At 37.7% G+C, this 27079-nt stretch overlaps 1 protein-coding gene across 2 annotated transcripts in view; it reads right to left on the bottom strand.

The window, feature by feature from the left end:
* The window catches only part of Prkd1 (protein kinase D1), a 290741-nt gene that overhangs the window by 68774 nt on the left and 194888 nt on the right, over positions 1-27079 (bottom strand). The window contains exons 3-5 of one of the 2 annotated variants that reach the window (XM_031357081.1): positions 9031-9162; positions 6429-6589; positions 365-388 (exon numbers count right to left, since the gene is read on the bottom strand). In XM_031357081.1, coding sequence (XP_031212941.1) covers positions 365-388; positions 6429-6589; positions 9031-9162 — 317 coding nt within the window. The remainder of the gene's footprint in view (positions 1-364; positions 389-6428; positions 6590-9030; positions 9163-27079) is intronic. The other variant, XM_031357082.1, reaches the window with a different exon arrangement.

A 27079-nucleotide genomic window follows, 5' to 3' on the forward strand; every position in this document is an offset into this window, starting at 1 on the left:
ATGTGCTTTACACAGTTGCCTATAAAAGTCTATGTTATCCAAGCAATTCACTCTAGAAGCTTCGGTCTTGTTGTTGTATGCAATTTTTACTATCATGCAAGTAAGTTTAGGTAAATAAAACTAATAGATCACCTTAGAAAATTATGTAATTAATGTGAAAATAAAAAAAAATTTACAAAACAGCGACAAAGAGAAATGACAAACAATGACAGGACAGTTATACTCCAGAGCTCTGCATTCAGTGGACTGAACTCTCAAATAAACACTAACCATTAACCACAGCTAATGTAGCTATGGAGCAGTACAAGGTTGATTTGAAGACACAATGCTGCATATTCTTAATGCCAGGTAGTTTTGTACCTACCTCGAAGCCAGGGCTCACAGGAGACTGAAAGATGAAGTTGAGAAAGCAAAGAGTAGGCAGAGGGGAAAAAGAGAGAAAAACAAGGTTACTAGGGAAAAGTAATGCATATTAGTCAATGCTGATTAACACACACGCATTTGTCATCAGACCAAAGCAAAACACAACACTAGTCAGCTCTGTGGACACACAAAATTCCAAACTGAAAAATGCTTTTAGAATTTAAGGGCAAGAGGAGGTACTAAGTCACAGACACAAAACATTCTGAGATGTGAGTAGTGGTTAAAAAAAAAAAATCCTTGGTCTAGTAATGAGAGATGCTTTTTGTACCTCATTGAAAACAAATTAGAGTCAAAATGAAGTATTTTTGACCTTTAAGTATAAGATTAGGTTTTCTTCAAAATAATTCTTGCTCTCAATATAAAATGAAGAGAAAGGTCATTAGAGTAATCAAATATTGCATAGCTGTTATTTGCCTGCAGTCAGTCAAAAGTGAGCGGAGAAGCATAATCACAATTTGTTTGGGGATACCTGGGCTGCCTAAAGTAAGATCTTCAAGAAGACAAATGCAGGTAGTAATGAGATAGCTCCGTGGTTAAGGACAATGGCTGCTCTTCCAGAGATCCTGAGACCAATTCATAGCACCCACGTGGCGACTCACAACTGGCTGGAAATCCAGTTTTAGGGAAGTTAATGCCTGTTTCTTAATTCTGCTGACACTAGGCATGTATGTACTATACAGAACACCCATAGATATAAAATAAAATTTAAAGATTTTAAATTATTTAAAAAAGAGTCCAGATATGTCTATGGTGCATTTTTTTACTCTGTTGATTTCACTCAAAGTTAAAATATCATTTGACAGTAATATGTATATATATACATACATAAATTTTATAAATAAATATGTATAAATTTTAAAGGAAATGCTTCCATGAGACCATTTATCAGAAATTTATATTGGATGTATTCTTTTTTAATCCCTCTTTTTAAAACAAAGGAAAAGATGTAGGTAGTTCTTCTATTTGATATCTAGAAACCAAAACAAAAGTGAACTCTGGTTGAAAAACTATAAAACCTGTAGCATGTACTCTGATGTTAGTAATTTTCTTCCTACTTGCTAAACAAATTACTGTGCCTTCAGAAGAATTGTATTACGTGTTTCTGAAATCTCTATATCTTGATTTGTAGTATGTGGTCACTTACTTGGGGGAACTGGGGGCTGTGTACAGTTAAACTGAGGTTTTACCAAGGTAACTTGGCAGTCAGTACTAGCTAAGCAGTTTGTGAGGTGATGAATCAATCATACAGGGGAAGTAAGGAATGACAACTTCTCCTTCGAACATAGACCCAAACATGGCTTCAGAGCAAAAACCAAGCCAAAACAGAACCAAACCAAACCACTACACCAAATAAGTTTCTCAATTTCCAAAACAAGACACTATCCTAGTCCCCATAGTTCTCTTCACTATTGGTCCTGAGGATCTTTATGTCTGGTCTCATATCAGAATTCATCTTTCAGATTATGGAGTGGGAAGATGGATGAGACAAGATGCATTAACTCAATAATTTATTATTTTCCAAAAAGTATGTGTCTCATAAAATACCCATGGGCTTTATGAGGGGGAAAAGTAATTCTATACTGATTAAGTTTCAGAATACTGACTTCATTATCTCAAGATTTCTTTGACCATTAATTATGCTTAGTAGCTACTAAGACTTCCACTACAGGGATGCTCCAAGAAGCATTTAACAATTTTTACTGTACAAGGTCGATTAATTTGCAAATTTCTTGTATAGGCTTATGTGTTATGTGTATGCATGTTCATGTGTGTGTTGGCATGTGCATGTGTACGTGTGTGTATATATTAGTGTGTGCATGCATGCACAGGCCAGATGTTCACTCTGGGTGACTTCCTGGATTTCTCTCTACTTTACATTGTGAGGCCAGTTATCACTTGAACTCACAGCTTAAACACCCTGTTTTCCCTGCTAGGAGAGACAATGGGATTATAGGTGGTCAATTATGCCCATGTAGCTTTAATGTGAGTGATGAGGATCATAATTCTGGTCCTCACACATGTGTTATGTGACTGATGCACTGAGCCACCTCTTCAGTCTTTTTTGAAGAAATACTGTTAAATAACTCTTTTCTTAAAAAAAAGAAACTAGAAAGTAGACAACACCATTTTTTTTTATCTTGTTGAGGTAGAATTATCAAAAGTTTCTACAGATCACCAAGAAATAAACCCATATTACAGTGCATATTCCATATGCATGTGATATAGTGTAACAGCTTTTCTTTTGTTTTGGCCTGTCTTAAAGAAAGATCATATGAATTATATTGTTGTCTTTGGCAAAAGCTACTATAGAAGACAACGTCAATCACAAAAATAAAAAGCACGAATCTCAGCATGCCATGGCACTTTAGTTTTAACGTTTTATCTAAAGTGTACTTCTTGTTAATGAATAATGGCAGTTTTCTAACCCTCTTTATAAAACTATTTTAACTAAATTAAAGGAATCTCATGATTTAATGAGTAATAATTATAATATGACATGTTATCCTTCCCTTATATAATCTGTGATAAACATTTCCAATGACTTTCTATTTGGATAGCTATAATATACTTGTTAATCAGTGCTTCTCAACATATCAGTCATGACCCCTGTACTGGCTGGTTTTGTGTGCCAACTTGACACAGGCTGGAGTTATCACAGAGAAGGCAGCTTCAGTTGGGGAAGTGCCTCCATGAGATCCAGCTGTGGGGCATTTTCTCAATTAGTGATCAAGGAGGTAGGGTCCCTTGTGGGTGGTCCCATCCCTGGGCTGGAAGTCTTAGGTTCTATAAGAGAGCAGGCTGAGCAAGCCCAGGGAAGCAAGGCAGTAAGGAACATCTCTCCATGGCCTCTGCATCAGCTCCTGCTTCCTGACCTACTTGAGTACCAGTCCTGACTTCCTTTGGTGATAAACAGAAATGTGGAAGTGTAAGCTGAATAAACCCTTAACTCTCCAACTTGCTTCTTGGTCATGATGTTTGTGCAGGAATAGAAACCCTGACTAAGACAAATTGGTACCAGCATAGTGGGGTATTCCTGTGACAACCTGACCTTGTTTTGGGGAGGACTGTGGTAGGACTTTGGAACTTTGAGCTACAAGAGCCACTGGTTGTTAAGAACTCTGTGGGATGTTCTGTAGGAGCTTGGAAGATCATGTTGAGTACAGATCAACAGAGATGGAGGCCTGACTTGTGAAACTTCAGAGGGAAGATTAAAGACTCTTATCAGGGCCATTTTGTTTTGATTGTGAAGATTATGTGGTTTTGGTTAGCTGGGGCTGAAGTATCAGCTGTGATTAACAAGATACCAGAACTACTGATTTAGATAACTTTTAAATTTTACTTTACATCCTGACACAGTCCCCTTCCTCCTCTCTTCCCAGTCCCATCCTGCCCCCGCTTCTCCTCAGGAGAGAAGGTACCACCAAACCCTGGGGCAACTAGTCTCAGTGGGACTAGGCACATCCTCTATTTAGATAATTTTAAAGTAGTAATGTATAAGAACTTTATAAGGGTAAAAAATTTTAGGTGTACATCTCTACAAGGTTTTATATATATATATATATATGGAAATATATATGTACAGCAGAATTCTCCTAGCCCCCTAGACAGTTCATACCAGCTCTTCCAGCTCTTCCAGCTGGCATCCAACTAAGAAAAAGCATTGTTTTCTTGTTCTTCAACCTAAATTGAATTTGCTTTAATTGGAATTCAGATCTTGAATCCATAAGTATAGACTATTTTGTATCTGCCTGTCTTAGTCAGGGTTTCTATTCCTGGACAAAACATCATGTATAAGAAACAAGTTGGGGAGAAAAGGGTTTATTCAGCTTACTTCCACATTGCCATTCATCACCAGAGGAAGTCAAGACTGGAACTCAAGCAGGTTAGGAAGCAGGAGCTAATGCAGAGGCCATGGAGGGATGTTCCTTACTGGCCTGCTTCCCTTGGCTTACTCAGCTTACTTTCTTATAGAATCAAGACTACCAGATCAGAGATGGTATCATCCACAAGGGGACCTCCCCCCTTGATCACTAATTGAGAAAATGCCTTACAACTGGATCTCATGAAGGCATTTCCTCACCTGAAGCTCCTTTCTCTGTGATAACTCCAGCTTGTGTCAAGTTGACATACAACCAGCCACTATACTACATTCTTGTTTGAGATAGAGGTCTCATTATGCTATCCAGACCAACCACAAAATCTTATGTTTCCTGATTGGAAACTATAGGCATGAACTACTACTGCCTGCTTGATTTCTTTATTTAAAATTGCTTTGTGAAATTCACCTATGTTGTTGAATGAGTAGTAATTCGTTAATCATATTGAATATATAGACATAACCTACTGAGTTAGTGTTGCTTTTGTGTACATATTTTTAGTGCTGAAAGCTACATTCATGAAATTTCAAAAAAATGTTTGCCTAAATAAGACCTGCATCATGCCAATACCAGGTGACATGCCAGTGTGGATGGGGACAGCTCCAAAGGCTCTACTTCTGTAATCAATAGCTTCTGCAGGAGGATCAGTTTCTCTGGGATGAAGTGCCTGATAAATTATTCTATTTCAAGTGAAATGTGCACTTGAGAGGCAGAGACAGCAGGACCTCGATGAGTTCCAGGACAGTTCTGTCTACCTAGTGAGGTCAAGGATAGCCAGGGTGACACAGTATATATATTGAGAGCTTGTCTAAAAAAATCACATTTTCTATAAAGATATTCAATTAATTCCAGAAACATTTACTTTGAATTGATATTTACATAATTTCAATGTCCTTATTCCATACAATATGCCTTGAAATTACTACAGTTCCCCTACTGCAAGTGGTGTAACTTAAAAAGAATCATGATTTTTAATTTTGAATTCAACCAAAGAACTTCAATGCAGAGTGTGTAGTAGTAATTACTCTAAAGTAGAAATTTTGAGTAATTATTTTTATAAAAAATATCCTTTAATCTAATTGATTCAAACACACAGGATTCCCTAGAATCACATATATGTCTTTTGAATATTACAAAATTATATTTAAGTACTATAATGATACCTATCTTCCAAAAACAGTTCCAGCTAAAGATGATTGAAAAACAGCAATATCAGCAAAAACACAATGTAAGAATAGACTAGAAGGGCTTTCTATTCGTAAAGATGAGTGACCATCTGACACTGACATGGGGCTTAGTGTACTAGAAAATTTGTCATTTAATTTAAAATCACAAATACTCTCCATGTAATGACAATTATAAATTGTCATACATAACTCCAAAACTTATTTCCACTCAAGTTTAGGGTGGATTTACTTGGCCTTACTAATTCTTACTTTTATTTTTCATCAATTTCTATACTAACTATACTATAAGGTGCCAGTGAAGAGTCACTGACAAGAGAAAGCTGGAGCTTTAAGCCAATAGCTGTTTCAAAACTCCATTCTTGTAAATGACTTATACAACCATCACTTTATTCTTCTGTCATTGTTTGAAAAGTTAATTTCCATAACAAATGCTTATCACCATGTCCATCAGCCATTTTACAGGCATGGAAATATTTTAATTAAGTGCAGTTTTTTTTTCATGGTACTTGTGAATGTCCAATGATAAACTTGTATGAATATCAGTAATGTTAAGCAGTTAGGCTTTGGAGTTTTCATAAAGGTAAATTTCAGATCACAGCTCAGAAGAAATATTCAGTGTGCTACAAGTACTTGAGTACTCTGCAGAGGAGACCATCTTTTGCAACATTAACACGTTTGTTCACACTGCTCAGGCCTTCTGACCATGATGAAGCCTCGCATATTTTTCAGTTTCACAAAGCTCAGAGAAGAAAGCAAACTCAAAGCTGTTGGATATTTTGATGATGCACTGACCAACCTACAACGGAGACCCAGTGGAAACACAGTCATTAACACAGGGGCTGCATCTCTCTCCCAGCATGCTCTCTTGGCCTGAAACAGATATCACAACATCCTCCAGATTTCTCAAGCAAGTGGGGAATGCATAAACAGCAGGTCATACCAGCAGAGGCTCATCAGGGGCACTGGTGGAGAACTCCGCAGATGCTGTGCGGACAGTACCCAGTCCAGTGAGGGAAACATTTGAAAGCCTTCTCCTTCTCACCCCGCTGCAATTGTTAGGGATTTTAAATGCACATCTCTTATGGTAATTCAGACCACATCCTGAAACACAAACATAAAAATAGCTCTCATTTCACCAGAAATTAAATCTATTCCATCATTGCTTATAAATTAAGAATTTGAAAACATGGCACGACATCATTTTTTCCTGATGCTACTTGGAAATACAAATTTTCCTCTGTGTTTTCTCTGAGTCTGTTCCTTATTTAAACATGGTTTTCAGATTTCTGCTTTATTGTAAAAACTCAACATCTTCCCTGGTTGTTTGTTTGGCTGTTTAATTTTTATTTATGTATTTTTGACATTCTGAATATAATGAAGTTGGGTTTAGAGAGATCTACAAATATGTTTACAAATAGATTAAACCATTTTTAGCTTCTGTAGTTTTAAAAGTATATGGGCACATAGAGGAGAAAATTAATTGTAGTTCATCATAAGTTTGGCATGACACTGATCTTCAGCTTGTCTCTGCAACTTGTATACATGACCCTGAACAAAGTGTTTTATCTCAATTATAGATGGGAATCTGTAAAATGGAGACAAAAATAACTGCTTCACAGAATCAAGATAATATTAAGTACATATACTTGTTGGTTTCTAGGTAGCAGGTAGATAGAAAGATATTTCCCACTTTGGGAAGTTTTATTTTTTTCCTATATGTATAAGCTATGCATCTTTCCCACATAACTGGCTCCTGCTACTCAGAATTTCCCCATGTGTCACAAAATAGGTCAGACAACTTTTCATAAAACATAATTTACAGTTCTGCCACCCAGATATGTAGATCTTGATGAAGTTATGGTCCTGGGTACAGCTCCTCCCGAGTGCAAAATGAGATATATTTACTTGCTTATAGTTTTGTGGGTATGTTGAATGCAAAAGTTATGAGGTCATGGAAATGTCTAACAAGACTTCAAAGAAATACTTGGGAGCATACTATAGCAGTTAAGCATCCCTGTAGGCCTGAAAGAGCAATGAATGGCTGCATGAGAGAGATGAAGAAGATGAGATGGAGACCTAACAAATTTTGGAGATGCCATGAAAAATGGGGTGTTGGCTAAGGAAAGACCATCATCGTTCAGAGAAGGCCTAAGAGAGACCACTTGAGCTACATACAACCAGCAAAGCCATTAGTGCAGGGCTACCTTAGTCAGCTAGAGAACACACCATGCCACCATGTAGCCTAGATGCTGGGCATGAAGCTATAAGATTTGATATTTGTGCTTCTGGGTATTGGTCATGTTTGGTATGGTGATTCTTTGTTATTTTACAGCATCCTTTTGAATTTTTCATTAAGGGTTGGAAGTATGTAAGAAACAAACAAAATGCCAGTTTACAGCTAAGAGGTCCAGAGGAGACTTGGATTTGAAATTTTGACAGATGCTGGCATAGTGAAGTTATGGCACTTCTGAGTGGTGGACCCAATACATTTTGCATGATCACACTGGTATACCCATTTTGGGCAGCTACGACAGAGTGTAACAGTTTGCATTTGGAATGCCTACTGAATGATCCTGTGTTGATGACTGCCCAGCTGTCAGACTGTTGGAAGGGATAGGGATGTTAGGAGGAAGGGATTAGTTAGAAAAATAAGTCACTGGGGACATGCCTGAAAGTGTACATTTGTCTCAAATGCCAATCTCGCAGTGATACCGCTTAGCCGTGAATTCTTTGCCCTGGTGTTCTACCTCATTGTAGACCCAGAGATAACGGAGCCAAGCAAGCATGGACTTAAACTGGGAGTCAAGCTGAATCTTTCCTTCTTTAAAGTTCTCCCAAATGTGTCAACGTGGAAGAAGTCTATTCAAAACAATATACCTCAGGCATGGTTTCTTCAAGATTTGCTCTCTCTGAACTTCCATTCTCCGGGTAAGAATTGAGCAATTATGAGAAGATTATTTACAGGTTGTATTCCAGAAGGATTACCATAGTGGCCATACTTCAAAGTACACCATTTTCCCAAATCGAGACCACAGTGAAGGGATGCATGAGCCCTTGGGACTACAGGGTAGTGTTCTTGCATACTGAGTTGTTGAGTTCAAGGAGTTTTCTCTGGAAGAAAGCTCATACCACTGTCTGTGCAAAAACACACACGGGAGTTCCATTTTACCCATTCAGCATCAGGGAGATCTCGGGTGGTTTGATTATCCACCTAATTCTCCGGCTCCTTCGAAAGATAATTATTGCAATTTCTGGCTTAAATAAGATAGACATCTTAGTTTTAATTTCTGGCTAAAATACCCCATGCACTACAGTATGGAAAACTTCCACTTGAGGAAAAAGGTGAGAATTAGGTTTGTAGATGAGGTAAGGAATGTCAAAAACAGGACACTTCAGAACTGAACGAAATATTACATAAATGGGGGCAGAGATATCGAGATGACAGGAGAATGTGTGTGAGAGAATACAGGGTCATCTTGAGGCACACAGAAGCAAGGAGCTTCAGCTCACATTCATCGTGGAGGGGGCAGAAAAGAACTCACCTTCACATTTAAGGCCTTGGCGCACCAGCCCCCACAGCATTTCTCCACAGTGATCACAGAATGCTGGGGCTCTGTAGGAATGAACAAAGAGAGCATGGGGCCGGATCTGGAAGTCTTCAAAGGTGGCTGAAGCTGCAGAAAGAGCATATTGCAAAAGAGATTGAATGGATATACCCATCTGCAAACAGGCATGCCAGGCAATAGGTGAGTAAACGGGGGGGGGGGCGGGTAGGGGGAAAACTCTGCAAACTAAGGTATAGAAAACAAGCCACATGTAATTTGTTATCAGCATGTGAGAGGAGGCAGCAAGAAGACCTAGGGCCAGCCTTTGGTAATGAGTATATTCAGGGCTAGCTTAGGCTACATGACACAGAGTCGTTACATCTTACAAATCATCCAGAAAATGATACACAACATGGCTTGTACTTTCAGTCATTAGGGTTTGTTCTGAAATATGATGTTATGCTTGGTGGCACAAGAGCCTCTTGCTTCTCTTTTTCTGTATGGCAATCGTTCACATTATTCCAGCAGCAATAAAATGCTAAAATAAAGGGTGGATGACATGATAAGCAATCTACTTCCTGAATAGCTGATAGTAGTTGAAAGTACTTTCTTTTTCACCACTACTGAGGAGCTGCTGACTACTGGTAGCTTCTAGGGAAGAGGAAGTCCATTTCCCTGGTTGACTGCCATGCTCCAGAGGATGAGCCACACTCGTGGATTTGTGGGGATCACGAATTAGACTCAGAAGTCATGAGGATGGGAAGCAATAGGGGAGCGAGGGTGAGTCTGGGAAGAACGAAGGAAGGAGGGGAAGTGGAATATGATCAAAATACATTGCTTGCTCGTATAAAATTCTCAAAGGATTAATGAAAACATTATACTAAAATTATTTTGTTCCTCCCCTAAGGTATTCGAATGCATTCATAAAATTAAAAAAAAAAAAAGTGACAGACTGAACTTAAACCCTGCTTTCAGATAAGACAAGCAGTATAAGGAGGAACATCAGAGTGTAACTGGAGTATAGAAGTCCGACTGCTTCCTTCTGCTGCACTTTTCTTCTTGGACGCACAGAGATGGATTAACAAACACTTGAAAACTGAAACCAAACATTAAAAGTGTAACCTCTAAATAACCCTGAAGCTTCTTCATGAACACATCAAGTAGAAGGGATTAATAGGCATGCACCAGCCATGGTCTCCTCTGAGAAAAACATAGATAAACTACGTGCATGGTGGAGGGCCCTTTTGTTATTTTCTAAGCATTGCCTATTTTATGAAGTACGCACAAAGACAACGAATGCACATGAGATCATCTATACTGTTCTATGTATATTTTTATGTTATAAAGTTGACCACCATATTCCCAGAAGATGCTCCAACATGCTAAGGACACATACTCCACTATGTTCATAGCAGCCTTATTTATAATAGCCAGAAACTGGAAACAACCCAGATGTCCCACAACAGAGGAATGGATACAGAAATTGTGGTACATCTACACAATGGAGTATTACTCAGCTATTAAAAACAATGACTTTATAAAATTCTTAGGGAAATGGATGGATCTGGAGAATATCATCCTGAGTGAGGTAACCCAATCACAAAAGAACACACATGGTATGCACTCTCTGATAAGTGGATATTAGCCCAGAAGATCGGAATACACAAAGTATAAACCGCAAACCACAAGAAACTCAAGAAGAAGGAAGACCAAAATGTGGATACTTCATTCCTTCTTAAAAGGAATTCCTTCAAAATACCCAGGGAAGGAGTTGCAGAGACTAACTATGGAGCAGACTGAAGGAAGGACAATCTAGAGATTGCTCTACCTGGGAATCCTTCCCATATTCAATCACCAAATCCAGACACTAGTGTGGATGCCAGCAAGTGCTGGCTGACAGGAGCTTGATATAGCTGTCTCCTGAGAGGCTCTGACAGTACCTGACTAATACAGAAGTAGAGGCTCACAGGCATCCATTGGACTGAGTACAGGGTCCCCCATGAAGGAGATAGGAAAGGTCCAAAGGAGCAGCCTCTTAGGAAGAACAACAATATGAACTAACTAGTACCCTGAGAGCTCCCAGGGACTAGACCACCAACCAAAGTGTACACAGGGTGGGACTAATGGCTCCAGCAGCATAAGTAGCAGAGGATGGCCTAGTCAGTCATCAATGTGAGGAGAGACCCTTGGTTCTGTGAAGGTTCTATGTCCCAGTGTAGGGGAATGCCAGGGCCAGTAAGTGGGAAAGGGTGGGTTGGTGAGCAGGGGAGGGGAATAGAGTTTTTTTTTTCTTCTTTTTTTCAGAGGGGAAACTGGGGAAGGAGATATCATATGAGATGTAAATAAAGAAAATACCTAATAAAAAAAGTGGCCCATGTTTCTGTTATTGCTCAAATTAAGAAAGATAAAGTGAAAGACTGGTAGAGTTGCATCTTTCAGACTTCTGTGCAGTTGTAAGCTCAGGTGCAATACTCACTACTAAGGCAGACAGTGCTCTCCTGGCAACCAGGGGAGCAGGAAGAACTACTGACACAACCTATGAGACAGCATACATAATCACCATGAACCTCAGAATCCCCCTCCTGAGAGGAGAAGGGCAGCATGATCATGCTATTCTCTAGCCCCTTAAAATCTGAACCTCCACTAAGAACAGAAGACAATCCTGGAGGCTTGATTCTTCAGGTTTTATACCTAGTGAATTTTAGCAAAAATATACTGCAAATCAGAGACTGTTGATTGACAATATTATTGACAACGCTTTTCTAAATCAATCAGTAAAAGGTATGGCTATGGTTATGATTCAATGTACCAATTATACACACTGGTGATTGGGTTAAAGTGTATCTAATCTGCAGAACATTAAATTCTCCTTAAAATTTATCTCTTGAACTCTAGGAGCAATTTTCCTCCAAGACCATTAAAGAAAACACCTGAACACATCGTACCAATCATTCACTCCTAGCCCCCTTCACCACTGAATCCACCCTTTCCAGGGCCAAACAACTATGACAATACTATGACAGTAATTAGTTGAATAATTATTGTAGTTTTCAAAATAAGAAACGCTAGAACATGACAATACAAATAGCAAGCTGCGTTGAGACATTTGAGGAATTAATCAGGAAGAATATAAATAATTAAACTAAAGATTTTCAATGACACCTCCCCCTCCAATTTATGGCAGAGAGATTTGTGTTTTTTTGTTTTTTTAAAAAGGGATTAACATTCATAAGCAGTTAGCACCCTTGACTTATGTTTAAATGCCACATTACTAAAGTTCAATTTTAATATTCTCCTGTTAATTTTAGAATAATTAAATACATTTTTAAAATAAAACTACGAAGCATGGTGAGGTTTTGCATCTATTTGAAATCAAAGCACAACATCCATTCATTATGAATTTACCTGTTCTGCACCCTGGGGGAAATCAGCATTAGCTGAGCATATGCATGCAGGCTCCCCTAATCACAAAATCGCACTTCAGAGATAATCACCTAGCACAGGCAAACAAAGTGAAGGCTGCAATTCCATTTCATTTAAGTTTTGGAATCAAAATGGACAGATAAGAATAGGAATATTAGCATGTCTAGAGATTCCAAGAAGGGAACAATGAGCCTGTCATAATCAATCAGCCGACCTAAATTAAAACGATATGACAGGGAAACAAACTGAGCACAATGGGCCCTCATACTGGTATTTGTGTCTCTTTGATTTGCTCTATTCACAGTCTATTGTTACACTGCTGCATGCAAGAGAGGAGAAAATGACATGCTTTCCTTAGTCACGGAGCGTTTGAAACAGGTAATTGAGCCAAAAATCTTAATATAATCAGTAGTTCTTTACAGGATCATTATAAATTGTTGGACAAAATGGACTAAACTGGTTAGCAGTACAGAGGAAATGAGGCTTCTGAAGCAAAATAAATCATCTCTGGAGGTCAAAACTATTTGCATAATAAAGTAAAACAATGTCAGATCTTCCAAGATTTTCAGTCAATTTTTTAAGGGCTATTTTGGCAATTTGGTACTGGCATTAACTCTTTGCAGCTGTGAAAAGTTGGGACTGATCTTTGAGAAAGATGTGATTAACATGCTTTAAACACCATTTTATTTGATGTTTCTACAAAACAATCTAAGATGCTTGTTACCCCACTCTACATATGAGAAAACTTGCACAGAAATGAAGGTAAGATCTGAGCAATGTTGACTCTGGACTCAGCCAGTCTTGACAACAGAATTGTACAGACTCAGTTATCACACCTTAATATTTCTTTAAAAACAAACTACAGAAGTTTATTGTCATTGAAAAAGACATTTTAAAACACTGTCATTATGTGTAGTTGGGATACAGTAGTCCCAACAACACAGAGAAAACAGGAGTTGGTCTAAGTTCAAGGGAAGCTACTCCACTCAAAGCATTCAGGCCAAAATGGGCTATATAGAAGATGCTGTTTCCAAAGATCAAAAGGAAAGCTGGACACTGCAACCCAATGTGATATATAACCTTCAATAAGTATGCATTCTTATATCAGAGGCAGTAACAATGCTGGAGAGATTAAAAATTTTCATTTCTGTTCTTTATCAGTCTGAACGTATCTTGCTTAAGATTTCTGATTTCAAATCCATTCTGTCTAAATTAGTTTGAAATTACAAGCAAGAAGTATGTTTAGAAACAATGGTAATTTGTAGTTTCAAATGAGTTGTAACTTGTGCTACATGATAACTCATGTCATCACATGAGACCTCAAGTCTAACTCAAGACCAATGATTTGAAGGTTCTCATAACTCTGAAGATATCTTCCTTAGCATGAAGACTATTTTAAGAAGTGTCTGAACACCAGTACCCCACACACATTCGCCTATAGACTATTTAAAGAAGTGTCTGAATGCCAGTACCCCATACATACTCACACTGTTGTCGTATCAGCCTCCCAGTCCCCAAACAAAACTGTAACAGACACGCAAAAGTCATCTTTTGCTACTTGCTCTTTTCCAGGTAGGATGACCCCACTCTACATCATTTTATAGCATTTGTAAAGACTCAAGCCATCGGAAGCCATTACTTAGATCCTTTAATACTCCTCTGTAACCACTACTCATTGTTCACTTCTAATCACAAGCTTTAAATTTAAGTTTTCCATGCCTTCTAAAGCCAGTCCACACAAGTGTTAATGGCCTAAAGCACAGAGTTCAGTTATATCATGCTTTATTTATCATGCTTTGGATTGATTGATCCAAAGCCTACTATGCAATAACTGATAGAAGAATGTTATCTGTTAATGTGAGGTGTATCAAGGTCAGTAGAGAATGAAATTGTGAGTACTTTAGTCTGTCTCTGAAGGCATTCTACACTGCTCTGCAGGATGGGTAGTTAAAAACACAGAACAGATAAGAAAAGGGAGAAAATATATATATATATATATAAATAACATCTATAATAAGATTATCTTTTGTATAATTACTCATCAATAAGATTATCTTTTTGTATAGTTACAATGTCTTCTTCACACTTATCCGGTACGCTGGGAGAACAGTTAGCTAATTCAATTCCAAATTTCTGATGGCACTTGAATGATACCAACAGATAACTCCTGTAACCAAAGGACTGAGACCCATCCCTCAGTGATGGTAAGATCACACCCGGATCTGTCTGCATGATGCTCCCTCCCACCAATCCACACAATTCTCTCCTTAGGAGCTGGATAACCTGCTTCCTCTCCATGTCACTTCTGTTATGAATTCTCTCTTCATGCACAACTGCTGAAATCATGCTCACCTTGCAGAGCTTATTAAACCTGGGGACAGTAAGCTTTAGGAAGACCCCAGAGCACCCCAGCAGTAATATCATTCAATGAGTTTTTATTCAGCCACTTGCCATATCCTCACATAGTTGAGAAGATTAAAAAAAATTTTCCACTTTTGATTTAACATCTGATATAGAAAATATGAGTAAAGTGTAATGACAAAAACATAGGGTTCTGTGAATATACCATGCCAGAAACCATAGCAACCATAACAACAACAGAACATGTAGTTACAGCTACTGATTAGGCAGCTCAGATAGTTCTGGAAGTTTTAAGTGTGGGACTCAGTAAGAAAAGATGGAAAGCAAAGCCGATTACGTTATATTACCTGCATGTACTAAATGTTCTTTTGAATAACAAACAGTAATAAAACACATACACACACACACACACACACAGTTCTACCCGCAATAGCATAATATAATGCAAATGAGCAACATAGAACAACCTACTCTAATAAAGGGTAAACTGAAGTAAACAAAAAAAGAAATGCACCAGAAACAAAAGTGCCCGTGCAATGGCAGGTAAAGTAGGAAAGACAGGAGAAGGATGAAGAAAAATTTAAAAAGGCCGTGGGGCAGCTTTTTATGTGGAGACATGAGAAAAATAGGAGTCAGGAGCCTGACCCACCACAGATAGGAGTTCAATTTTAAAGTACAAAATGAGGCAAACAATTCCACTGTAATTGTGCTTTAGTGCTTTCTATAACAAATGGACCAACTTTAATAAAACAGAAGCAGGAAGAGTATGTTCCAGAAGAAAATCAAGTTTAGAAGACATAAGCAGATTATCCACGGTTCAAGGTCTTTAAATAATTTCTTTTGTTATTTTTGTTCTTCAGACAGGGTTCTCTATGTAGCATTGGCTGTCCTGGAACTCACTCTGCAGACCAGGCTGGTCTTGTACTACTAAAAGATCTACTTGCTTTGTCGTCTAAGTGCTTGGTGTGGGCTACTAGGCACAGCTCTAAATGAATAATTGTTAACAGACCCAAATAAATAGTATTTGGGGTCACAGAAGCTGTCTATCATGGGATCAACTATATACATATTTTCTTTTATTTTTAATTTTATGAACATGAGTGTTTTGCCTGCATATATTTGTGCATTGTGTGCATGCCTGGTAAGAGCAAAAGTAAAAAGATGGAGCCGATGCCCCAGGAATGCAGTTACCAATGGTTGTGTGGATGCTAAAAATTGAGCCATGGCCCTCTCGAAGGGCAGGCCTCATGCTTAAACACTGAATCAGATCTCTGGCACCTATATAAGTTGTTTTAATTATTTACTATTTAAGAAATAGTACATTTATACCATCCTCCCTTCCCTTTCCCTAAAAAGCTTAAATATATGTAGATTCATGTGTATGTGTATATGTATATGTACATATATATTTCTTGCTTTTTTTTATATTCATATCTTCTTTTTTCATTAATTATTGTTACATATATGGTTATACATACAGACCCCTAAATATATGAGTACAACGTACTCATTTTGTTTTGTGTGTGTTTTAGGGTTGATCATTTAGTAATGCATAACCCACTGGTGTGCTCTTTCCCAGGGGAGACTATGTCTCTAACTCGTGGCACTCCTTAGTTCCCTATAGTTCTTTTTCCCTGCAGGATTGAGGCATCCTTAACTCTTAATGAAACCTTTCTGAGTCCATTGAAATTTTTCTAAAGTCTTCCTCTACAAGAATAGAAACATTTCAATAAAAATCAAAAGTTCTACAGAAGAAGATATTTAGCTCTACTTGAATAAAATACTTTAAAGTGGTATTTTTAAATGATATTTTGTAAGAACAAGAACTCAATAGAAGGACATAAATAATAATCTAGAGACATAGTGTACACATGAATTTAAAATACGCTAAAACCACAATAGATCAATCATTCATAATTGGCAAACATATATACCTTAGAATATAAGCCTTTGGTCATAGGCTCTGGGAGAAGGGAGGCTCATGTTAAGTCCTGCACTCACTAAGGGGCTTATCAGGCCCAGAGGTTAATTCCAAACTCAGATAGCCCTGATCAAACTCTATGAAACCCCAAACAGAACCAGAACTAATAAACAGGAGAAAAAAATTGATAGGGAGGAATGGGGTCAGAGTTGATATGAAAAACAAGACAGGACATGTATATAGTGTACATGTATAAAAGGATGAAAGAAAAAATGTACTAATAGAAAAGTAAAAATTAAAAAAAAATCTTATCTTGCAGTCTCTTATTCAGTATAGTCACAATAAATTTATTCACAATAATTAAAATTTATAATTCATAAAATGCTACTTATGTTTACTGATTTCAGGTATATAGGGTATAATCATAGCAGTTGGGGAAAATTTCTATATACTGTTAGAAACCACACTTGATGCTCAGGTGCTATTCTATGAGGGAAATGACTAGTCATTCTATCTGACAAAGAAAACAATTCTTTGCCCCCACCCTTCACTCACTCCTTTTTCCTGAACCACAAGACAGCAGGGCATAAGAAATGTTTCATGGCAGTATTAACTCCTATTCAAGAGGTCATTCGCCATGTACTTGTAAAGGGGTTAAAATTAACATCCTAGATGGCTCCCTTTCTTTTTTCATAAGGTTTTGCACTCCATAGCCATCATAGAACATTTATTTCAGAGATAGCACTTAGGCCTAAATAGCAACAGAACAGACATAAGAAGTATTTGCTAACTGTAACTGATAGGTAGGTAGGTAGGTAGGTAGGTAGGTAGGTAGGTAGGTAGGTAGGTAGGTAGGTAGATAGATAGATAGATAGATAGATAGATAGATAGATAGATAGATAGATAGATAGGAAACAGACGCAAAATGAAAATATAGGATATTTCTGTCCACATTGAAACAAGCTGGCCAAGAACAATTCCTTCTCCCACCATTAGTGTTGAACCCTTCTTTCTTTGAAAATCTTCCCTTGTGTTTTGTAAGTAGGTAGCCTCATCTTGCTGGCTCCTAACTGTTCTATACCTCAGATCCTCTAATGGAGTAATTTCTTTGATCTTGCTGCATGCTCACCACCATTTGTGGTAAACTCCCACTTTCTCTGATCTATACCCTCACAAGAATACTTAGTTTTATTAACCAATTAGTTCTTTAATAATTTAATGTATGTTTATAGTGAATATATGTACAAATATATACATATATATATTTGTGTGCATACATATGTATATAAATATACATATATCCATAATGATTATTGTTATCCACCCTACCTCCTCGTATCCACCCTCCTCTTCAGACCCACTCTTTCTCTTACATATATCTATCTCACATTCCAATCTATTTGTTTTGTTTTATGACACAAGATTTAGTCAAGGATATTAATGTGATTGACCATGGGTTTGGAGATATCCATTGATGCTTTCTGGTCTCAGCAGTGGATGAACAACTGAAGAGGTCTCATCCTTTCCCAGAATCAGATGTACAGCAGTAAGGAGTAAGACCTTGTAAGTTCTTTTCCCATCCATAAGTGATTATTGACAAAGCCAGTCTTATTCATGCTCAATGGAGACTCCTTCAACTTCCTTAGCACAGTGGTTGCATCATAACTAAAGAACGACATTTCATACTCGTTCTCCCTGCCTTCCAACTCTCACATTCTTCTCATACTTTCTTCCCCAGTATTCTCCAAGCCTTCAAGGGGATTTTGTAAGCATCTCCTTTAGGGTTAGGCTCTCAGCCATTACTCATTTTCAGCAGGCAGCCATTTGCTACAAAGAAAGGAGTCTATGATAAAGGATGGGAGTAGCTTTTATCTGTGGTTGTAAACATAGGAATCTAGAAGTCAGTTTGAAAGTTTGTCCATTTAGTTATGTACTAGTAACCTTTGTTCTTGGCTTGACAATTTTCGGGACATAGGTTGTTGACTGAGTATACAGAAAACACATGGATTCCCTCCTTTGGAGAGGCTTCAAATTCAATCACAGGAGAGTCACTTGTCTTTGTAAAAGTAGTACTACTATTACACAGGTCTGTATATCTAGCCTGAATGGTTGGTACTTCAGAAGGTATAACACAATCAAATGAGGGAGAAAAGACACCAAGGGTCTTACTCAGCTGTGAATCCAGTAAGTATATTTCTTGCTTTCTAACCTAGGATTTTCTGACCATCAGGGAATATGATGATTTCTTCTATCAATTTGTACTTGACTTTTGTGCCCAATGACAGGGAAAGCTCAGTTCATTCTTTTGAATATTGATATCTAGGTTTCTTAGCACTACTTGTAGAATATTAACCTTCTTCCAATGTCTATTTTTGACATCTTTGAGGAAACCAAAACCGAAACCAAAACATATGCACCTGTAGCTGTATGAGCATGAACTTATATCTAGGTCCTCTATTTCATTCCAGTGATCTATGTGTCTTTTGTTCTCACAGAACGATACTATTTTTACTACTATGGTTCTATGCACAACCCAAAATCAGGTATAGTGACATCTCTTGCACTATTCTTGTTCAGGACTGTTCTGATTATCTTTGGCCTTTTGGGCCTCCATTTAGATTTTTAGTTCTCTTCTTCTTTAAATACAGTCATTTGAATTTTTACTTAGATTGTATTATAAGTCTATAGATCACTTTTGGACTATCATTTATATAGTAATAATCCATGAGCATTTCATGGGCATACTTCTATCAGAAGATATTTCATGGTTGACTAAATAATCATTTTAATCACACATGACATAACAGATTGCTGGACAATGGAGACCCCAACATCTCTGAATGTATGCACCCTTGGTAGAATGAAGTCATATCTACCTACAACTCAAGGTGTTTACATACCTCATCAATTCATTATAATCTGCAAATATAGTATTTTAACTTAAAATTTAAAAAGCCCATCAGAAGCACCATTTGAATTAACTTACAAATGGCTTCTGAGAAAACATTCCAGAGATGTTCTTGCTAGCATTCTTTGACCTTTCAGGCACTACACTAATGGTGAAAGCCATGGATATGGTATCAGAGCTGGTCTGGGCTCTAACTCATGTCACTGAAAATGAATGATCTTGGATAACAAGCTTCATTTTTCTGCACCTCATTGCTCTTCTCTTGAAAATGTGGTAAGTGAAATTATCCTTGTTGAGCTCTATGGAGGACATAGCTAAGGTGGCAGCCTTCAATCACTAAAAGTTCTTAGCAAAATGATTAAGAGTATGGTCTTTGAAATCAGAAGTACCAAAGTGTGACTCACAGTTATTATCATTATTTACAGTGATTGGTATTATCATGATATTAGTACTAATGGAAAGGATTGAAGCTCTTTATTACCAACCAACAGTACTTAGACCTAAGGATTTTAGGAACTATTGTTATTTGTTCATTCTACTTAAAGAATGATTGCACTCCAGAGGAAATGGATTTTCCTCCACTGCTCTGGTTAACCATAATTAAATATAGCTAAGTCCATAAGGCTGTTTCTAGTTCCTTCTCTAATGTGAATCAATTAACAGTCAGGCATTGAAGTATGGAGAGAAGGGTCACCATATCCTGATGGGACTGAATGACAAATGCCACAGCTGGAAAGAGATTAGAGAGCATCTCAGGTCAAGAAAGAATGTAAATGGTTACCCCATGTGTCTAGCACTGAGGAAAAAGAAAATTAAGTAAAAATGTCATGGAGTCAAATTCGAGCTAATGAGTGCATGCTCTGCAGGTACTCTGAACAGAGGAACGAAAGGTCAAGTCTGCTGCTTAGAAAGTGCCTTCATGTGCAGGAGATTGTATACCTTTAAAAAGGATAATGACCTAATTTACATGAGGAACACCAGCATACAAATTACTCTTTAGGCTCCTAACTAAAGGACCATAGACAAAGACTATGTACAGCATGATACAGAAATGTGGGCAACAGGGTTTCCTGGGACCAACAGCATTACTGTTTTCCAATATATTTGCATGTAAAGAGGCTCCAAGCCATGCGCCTATATGCTTCCTTTCAGGTTTTTGAAAGTCTCATCGTATTTTTCATAAAGCCGATACTTAAGTCTTTTTTTAAACATAAATTCACCAAAGCTGTGAAATTCAATCGCAGTTCCCCCAGATCAAAAGGGTTTAACTATTGATGAATCCCTTACCTTTCTGCTGATGTTCTCGCTGCCAATGAACAGAACTGACTCTGGATATAGCATTGTGCTGATGGACACTTACAGTATTTGAAATTTGTTATTAAGGTAACACACATATGATGAATTTTGATCAAACCCACCTCTCATTCTTTCCTCTCTAGGTCTTTCCCATACCTCAACCTCCATTTTTCTTTCCAATTGCATGTGCTTTTCTATTTTAACAGACTAAATCCAATTAGAGCTACCCATATGTGCTCCTTACTCAACACTCAACAGTACTGGCTGCCAACAGCTCTTCTGCTAGAAGTGGGATTTCATTAGTTCCCCATCCCCCAACACCATCCATGCTGTAAGTATGTTTGGCTTGATTTTGTACAGGTCTTGTGCATATTGTCATGGCCACTGTATCTTCATATATCCAGTGGCTCTGCCATGTCTGGCAAACACTGTTTCACAGCAAATGACCATCACTTCTAGCTCTTCGTTATCTTTCCAACCTTTCTTCTATAATAATTCCTAAGCCTTCTGGGAAGTGAGCATGATACAGTTGTCACATATAGAGCTGAACATTTCAGTCTGTTATTATCTAGATAATTGAACAGTTGTGGGCCTCTGTGTTAATCACTATCTACTACTATAAAGCGCATCTCTGATGGGGGTTGATAGATGTACTAATCTTTGAGTATAAAGATAAGAATCTAACTGGCAATTTATTAGTGTCTATTTAACAAAATATTGCTACAAGGCTCTTCAGTACACCCTATGACCAGAGAAACAAGCTATTGGTTCAGTTAATGGCGCCAGGCAAGATTCTATCTTGTGGATCAGAACTTGAGTCCAATCAGAAAGTGTCTGATTATTCCTGGAATATTTGTGCCACTATTATACAAGTGGGAATATCTTGCCAGGACAGTTGTATTGTTCATTGCAAGGTTCACAGCTGTGTACGACTTTTGATGACAGCTCTCCCAGGTAGTGTATAGTGAATCATCCAGGAGAGAATCTTCCAGCACCATGGAAGCCAGCAATGAAAGCTTCCTAGACAGGACCAGCCTTATTACTCCTTGTCTCAAGTATGTGGTGACTTCAGCAGTAGGAACTTCCTACCCAGCTCTCACAGGATAGCAAGGCAATGGCTGTAGACTATGATGTAGGTGTGCACCAGTTCCTTACAGTGAAAGACTTCGTTTCTATTAATTTCTGAATATTAAATACCTTCATTTATATTTTCCAGTAAGGGCTGTTGAAATATATTTATCTTAATTAAAACTTGTGCACTTTACACACATTTGATTATATGTAAATCACAACTGAAATACACAATAACCCTGTTATCCATACCCAATTTTTATGGAGAATGTCTTCTCTTCCCATTACCTCTAAATATTACCTCTCCCAGGTAATATTTAGTGTTTTTTCCCTCTTCTTTCACAGAATAACAAACAGATTTTGACTCTATCTTGCCTTCAGTACAAAGCATCAGATAGCCACCCATATTGCTGTGTACAGCTGCAGCCCAAGAGTTCTTCTGTTGCTGGGTACTACTTCATTTGGTTGATAAATCCTAATTCCTATTTACTACTTCACTCCTGTCACCAGCAGCAACTTAGAGATTTTTTTTAGGGTCTCGGAGTAGAGGGTCTCTTTGAGCTAAAGGAAAAAAAGGCAGGGAACTTCGAACAGCATACCCAGGAAGAGGAGCAAGATGAAAGATTATTCACTAGTGGCTTGTATGTGTATCTGATGAAATTAGATCCTCTGCCTATTTTTATTAAATTAAGGCATTGTTTTACATTAATTAATTAGTTTCTGCAATGCTGAGGATTGTATGAAGGACGTCACATATGCAAGGCAAGCAATTGACCACTGAGTTACCGCCTCAGCTCCTCCAAAACAGGACTAAAATCTCTGCTATAAAATTAAGAATATATGAAAATACACTCACTAAAAAGTAGTCTCTATGAGTCCTTCAAAACCAATACACCAAATGCAATCTTTTTCCTCAAATGTATTGTGCATAATTTCCTAAATATTTGAATATATGTGATTTTTGCAGAAGTTTAAAGGAATAGGGAGAGTAAACATGACCAAGATATAATAGGCATGTATAAAAATGATATATAGTACAATCTATTATTTTATACAAAATAATACACTCTAATAAAATATACAAAAGAAGGATGTTTTCTCCATATGTACTGTTATCCAGATATAGATGGATACTTAAATAAATGCCAACCTATGTTTAGAAAAAACAGAATAAACAACTAAGCAATCTTCTTAACTATGTCATAATACATGACTTCACTGATATTTTCACCTACTTACAAGAGATAGGATCTGTGCATAACATTTTTTCTTTCAAATGGCTATAATTAACTCAAAGAATATTTGTCAAAATAATTTAAATAAATATATATTCCAAGTACTGTTTTATGTTGTACCATGTTTATTTGGTATATAAAAGTATCACAGACACATTTCAAGAAATAAACATATCTTGTATCTCTAGCAAACTTTAACTCAAATGTAATACCAAACAGTAAAATTTCTCATGGGAAATCTAGGATAAAACTGTTGCCTTGAGATTAATCCAGCAGCTTTTTGTTGTTTTGGCTTTTTTTTTTGTTTGTTTTGTTTTTCTTTTTCTTTCCTTTCTGGCTTCTTTCTCTTCCTTCATTCTTTCCCCCTCCCTCTCTACCTTTCTTTCTTAGAGGATGAGTAGTGACAGAACTGCCCATTTATCGAGTGGGTGTCAAAGTTTCTATGTAGCCAAGATGCCCCTGAATTTCTGATCCTCCTTGAGCTGCAGGAGTGCTGGCAGTATAAGCATATGCCACCACTTCCATAGCACATGGAGATCAGTCAAATCAAGGGCTTCATAAACAAAGGAAACATTCCACCAACACTGAGATGTCTTAGGTACTAAGAAAGAGTACATCTCAGCTTTGAAAAACGATAAAACAACAAATTAAAAACATTTTGTCTTTGAGAGAAAATATAGCTACTTGGAAATCAATTTGGTGGTTTCTCATAAAATTGGGAATAGATGTACTTCAAGAACCAGCTGTATCACTCTTCAGTTTTTACCCAAAAGACATTCCACCATACCACAAGGACACTTGCTCAACTTTTTTCGTAGCTGTTTTATTCATAACAGACAGAAACCGGAAACAACCTGTATGTTCAAGCAAAGAATGGATAAAGAAAATGTGGTACACTAACACAAGGAGTATTACTAAGCTATTGAAAACAATGGTTTTAGGAAATTTGGAGGTAAATGAATGGAACTAGGAAAGTGGTAATTCAGACCCAGAAAGACAAACATGGTATGTACACATTTATAAATGGATACTAAATGTTACAATCGACAGACCCAAAGAAGCTAAGCAACAAGAAGAGTCCAAAGGGGTTGGCTTGAATCTTAGAAGGAGAAATAGAATAAATATCTGGGTAGACAGAGAGAGGAGGCTGGATGACAGTGGGAGTATAAGAACAGGAGGGATCACATGGGGGAGATGGAGGGAGAGAGGGAGAGAGTCCTGGGAAGGACAAGTATAATCAGGTTGGGAGGCAGATCTCTGGGACAAAGGTAGAAAGCTAGGACAATGGAAACTCCAAGGAATCTATGAAGGTGACATCAGCTAAGACTCCTAGCAATAGATATGAAGTCTGAAATGGCCATCTCCTGTAAGCAGGCAAGACTTCCAATGAAGGGATTGGGACTCCAACCCAGCCAAAAAAAACCTTCCACCCACAATCTGTCCAGCTCTGAGATGTGCAGGGGAAAAGATAAGGCAACAATGACTGCTCCAGCTTGAGACCCATACCATGCCAGGGAGCCCACCCCTGACACTCTTAATGATATTCTGTTTTACTTTCAGACAGGATCCTAGTATAACTGTTATCACAGAGGCTTCATGTAGCAAGTGATGAAGACAGATACATAGACCCACAGTCCATCCCTAGATGGCGCTTGGGGAATCCTAGGGAAGAGTGGAGGGTGGACTGAAGGAGCCAGAGGGGTAAAGGACACCAAAAGAAACCATACAGAATCAACTAACCTGGGCCAGTATGAGTTCAAAATTGTCAACTAGGCAGTATGCATGAGATGGACCCAGGCCATATGCACACATGTAACAGTTTTGAAGCTTTATCTTCATGTGAGACTCCTAACAGTGGCAAGAGGGACTGTCTCCAACTTTGTTGCCTCCCTTTGAATCCTTTCCCCCTAACTGGAAGCCCTAACTGGGCTTCCTTGTCTAGCCTAGATATAAGAAGATGAGCCTAGTTTTACTGCTGGTGGGAGCATGGGGGAGAAAACCCATAGCCTGGTAGACGCTTATGAAACAATAAGATATAGATTCTAAGAGTGTTTCAATAGCTGCAAAGGAGCAAAATGCCATAAAAATAAACAGACTGCACTTTTAAATAGATAGCTAATGAAGCAGGCCAAATGGTTAGTAATTAAGCATAAGAAGTCTCATATACTTTCTTAGAGTCACACCAACTTATTTTATATTATTTGTGACTACTATGAAGGGTGTTGCTTCCCAAATTTCTTTCTCAGCCTGTTTATCCTCTGTGTAGAGGAAGGCCACTGATTGGCTTGAATCAATTTTATATCCAGCTACTTTGCTGAAGCTGTTTATCAGGTTTAGGAGCTCTCTGGTGGAATTTTTGGGATCACTTAAGTATACAATCATATCATCAGCAAAAAGTGATAATTTGACTTCTTCCTTTCCAATTTGTGTTCCTTTGATCTTCTTTTGTTGTCTAATTGATCTGGCTAGGACTTCAAGTACAATATTGAATAAGTAGGGAGGGAGTGGGCAGCCTTGTCTAGTCCCTGATTTTAGTGGGATTGCTTGAAGTTTCTCTCCATTTAGTTTGATGTTGGCTACTGGTTTGCTGTATATTGCTTTTACTATGTTTAGGTATGAGCCTTGAATTCCTGATCTTTCCAAGACAATCCAGAGACTGTTCCACCTGGGAATCCTCCCGATATTCAATCATCAATTCCAGACACTATTGTGGATGCCAGCAAGTGCTGGCTGACAGGAGCCTGATATAGCTGTCTCCTGAGAGGCTCTAACAGTACCTTACTAATATAGAAGTAGAGGCTTACAGGCATCCATTGGACTGAGCATAGGGTCCCCATGAAGGAGCTAGAGAAAGGAGCCAAGGAGCTGAAGGGTTTACAGCTCCATAAGAGGAGCAACAGTATGAACTAACTAGTACCCTCAGAGCTCCCAGGGACTAAACCACCAACCAAAGAGTACACATGGTGGGACTAATGGCTCTAGCAGCATATGTATAGCAGAGGATGGCCTAATTGGTCATCAATGAGAGGAGAGGCCCTTGGTCCTGTGAAGTTTCTATGCCCCAGTGTAGGGGAATGCCAGGGCCAGGAAGTGGGAGAGGGTAGGTTGTTAAGCAGGGGGAGGAGGGAGGGAACAGAGTTTTTTTCTTTTCTTCTTCTTTTTTTCTTTTTTTTTGGAGGGGAAACTGTGAAAGGAGATATCATATGACATATAAATAAAGAAAATATCTAATAAAAATGAAGTCTCATATATTTTAGGTTCACTGCAGCTCAGTAGAACTGTATGCTAGATTGGAATAAAAAATCAATCATCATATTTGAAATATCTAATCTAAAAGTGATGTTTACTAAAGGGCTTTATTACTCACATGTTATAATCTTGGTTATTTGTATTGATTTCAAGATCTCATATGCTGCCGGGCAATGGCACACACCTTTAATTCCAGCACTTGGGATGCAGAGGCAGGCAGATTTCTGGGTTTGAGGTCAGCCTGGTTTACAGAATGAGTTCCAGGACAGCCAGGGCTACACAGAGAAACCCTGTCTTGAAACATACACACAAAAAAGATCTCATATGACAGTCAGTATTAATAAATGAAAGAATGATATTTGTTCCAATTTGAAGGTTAGTCACCTCATTAACAAAACAATTGGGGATCCATTAAAAATTACTGAATATGATTTTTATATCTACAATTCATCATTAATATTAAATATATAGACTACATATATATGTATACATATATTATTATTATATTATAATATTATATATATAATATTATATTATAATATAATATTAATTATATTATTATATTATTATATTATATATAAT

This window comes from Mastomys coucha, unplaced genomic scaffold (genome assembly GCF_008632895.1).
Source record: "Mastomys coucha isolate ucsf_1 unplaced genomic scaffold, UCSF_Mcou_1 pScaffold6, whole genome shotgun sequence".
Taxonomy (NCBI): Eukaryota; Metazoa; Chordata; class Mammalia; order Rodentia; family Muridae; genus Mastomys; species Mastomys coucha.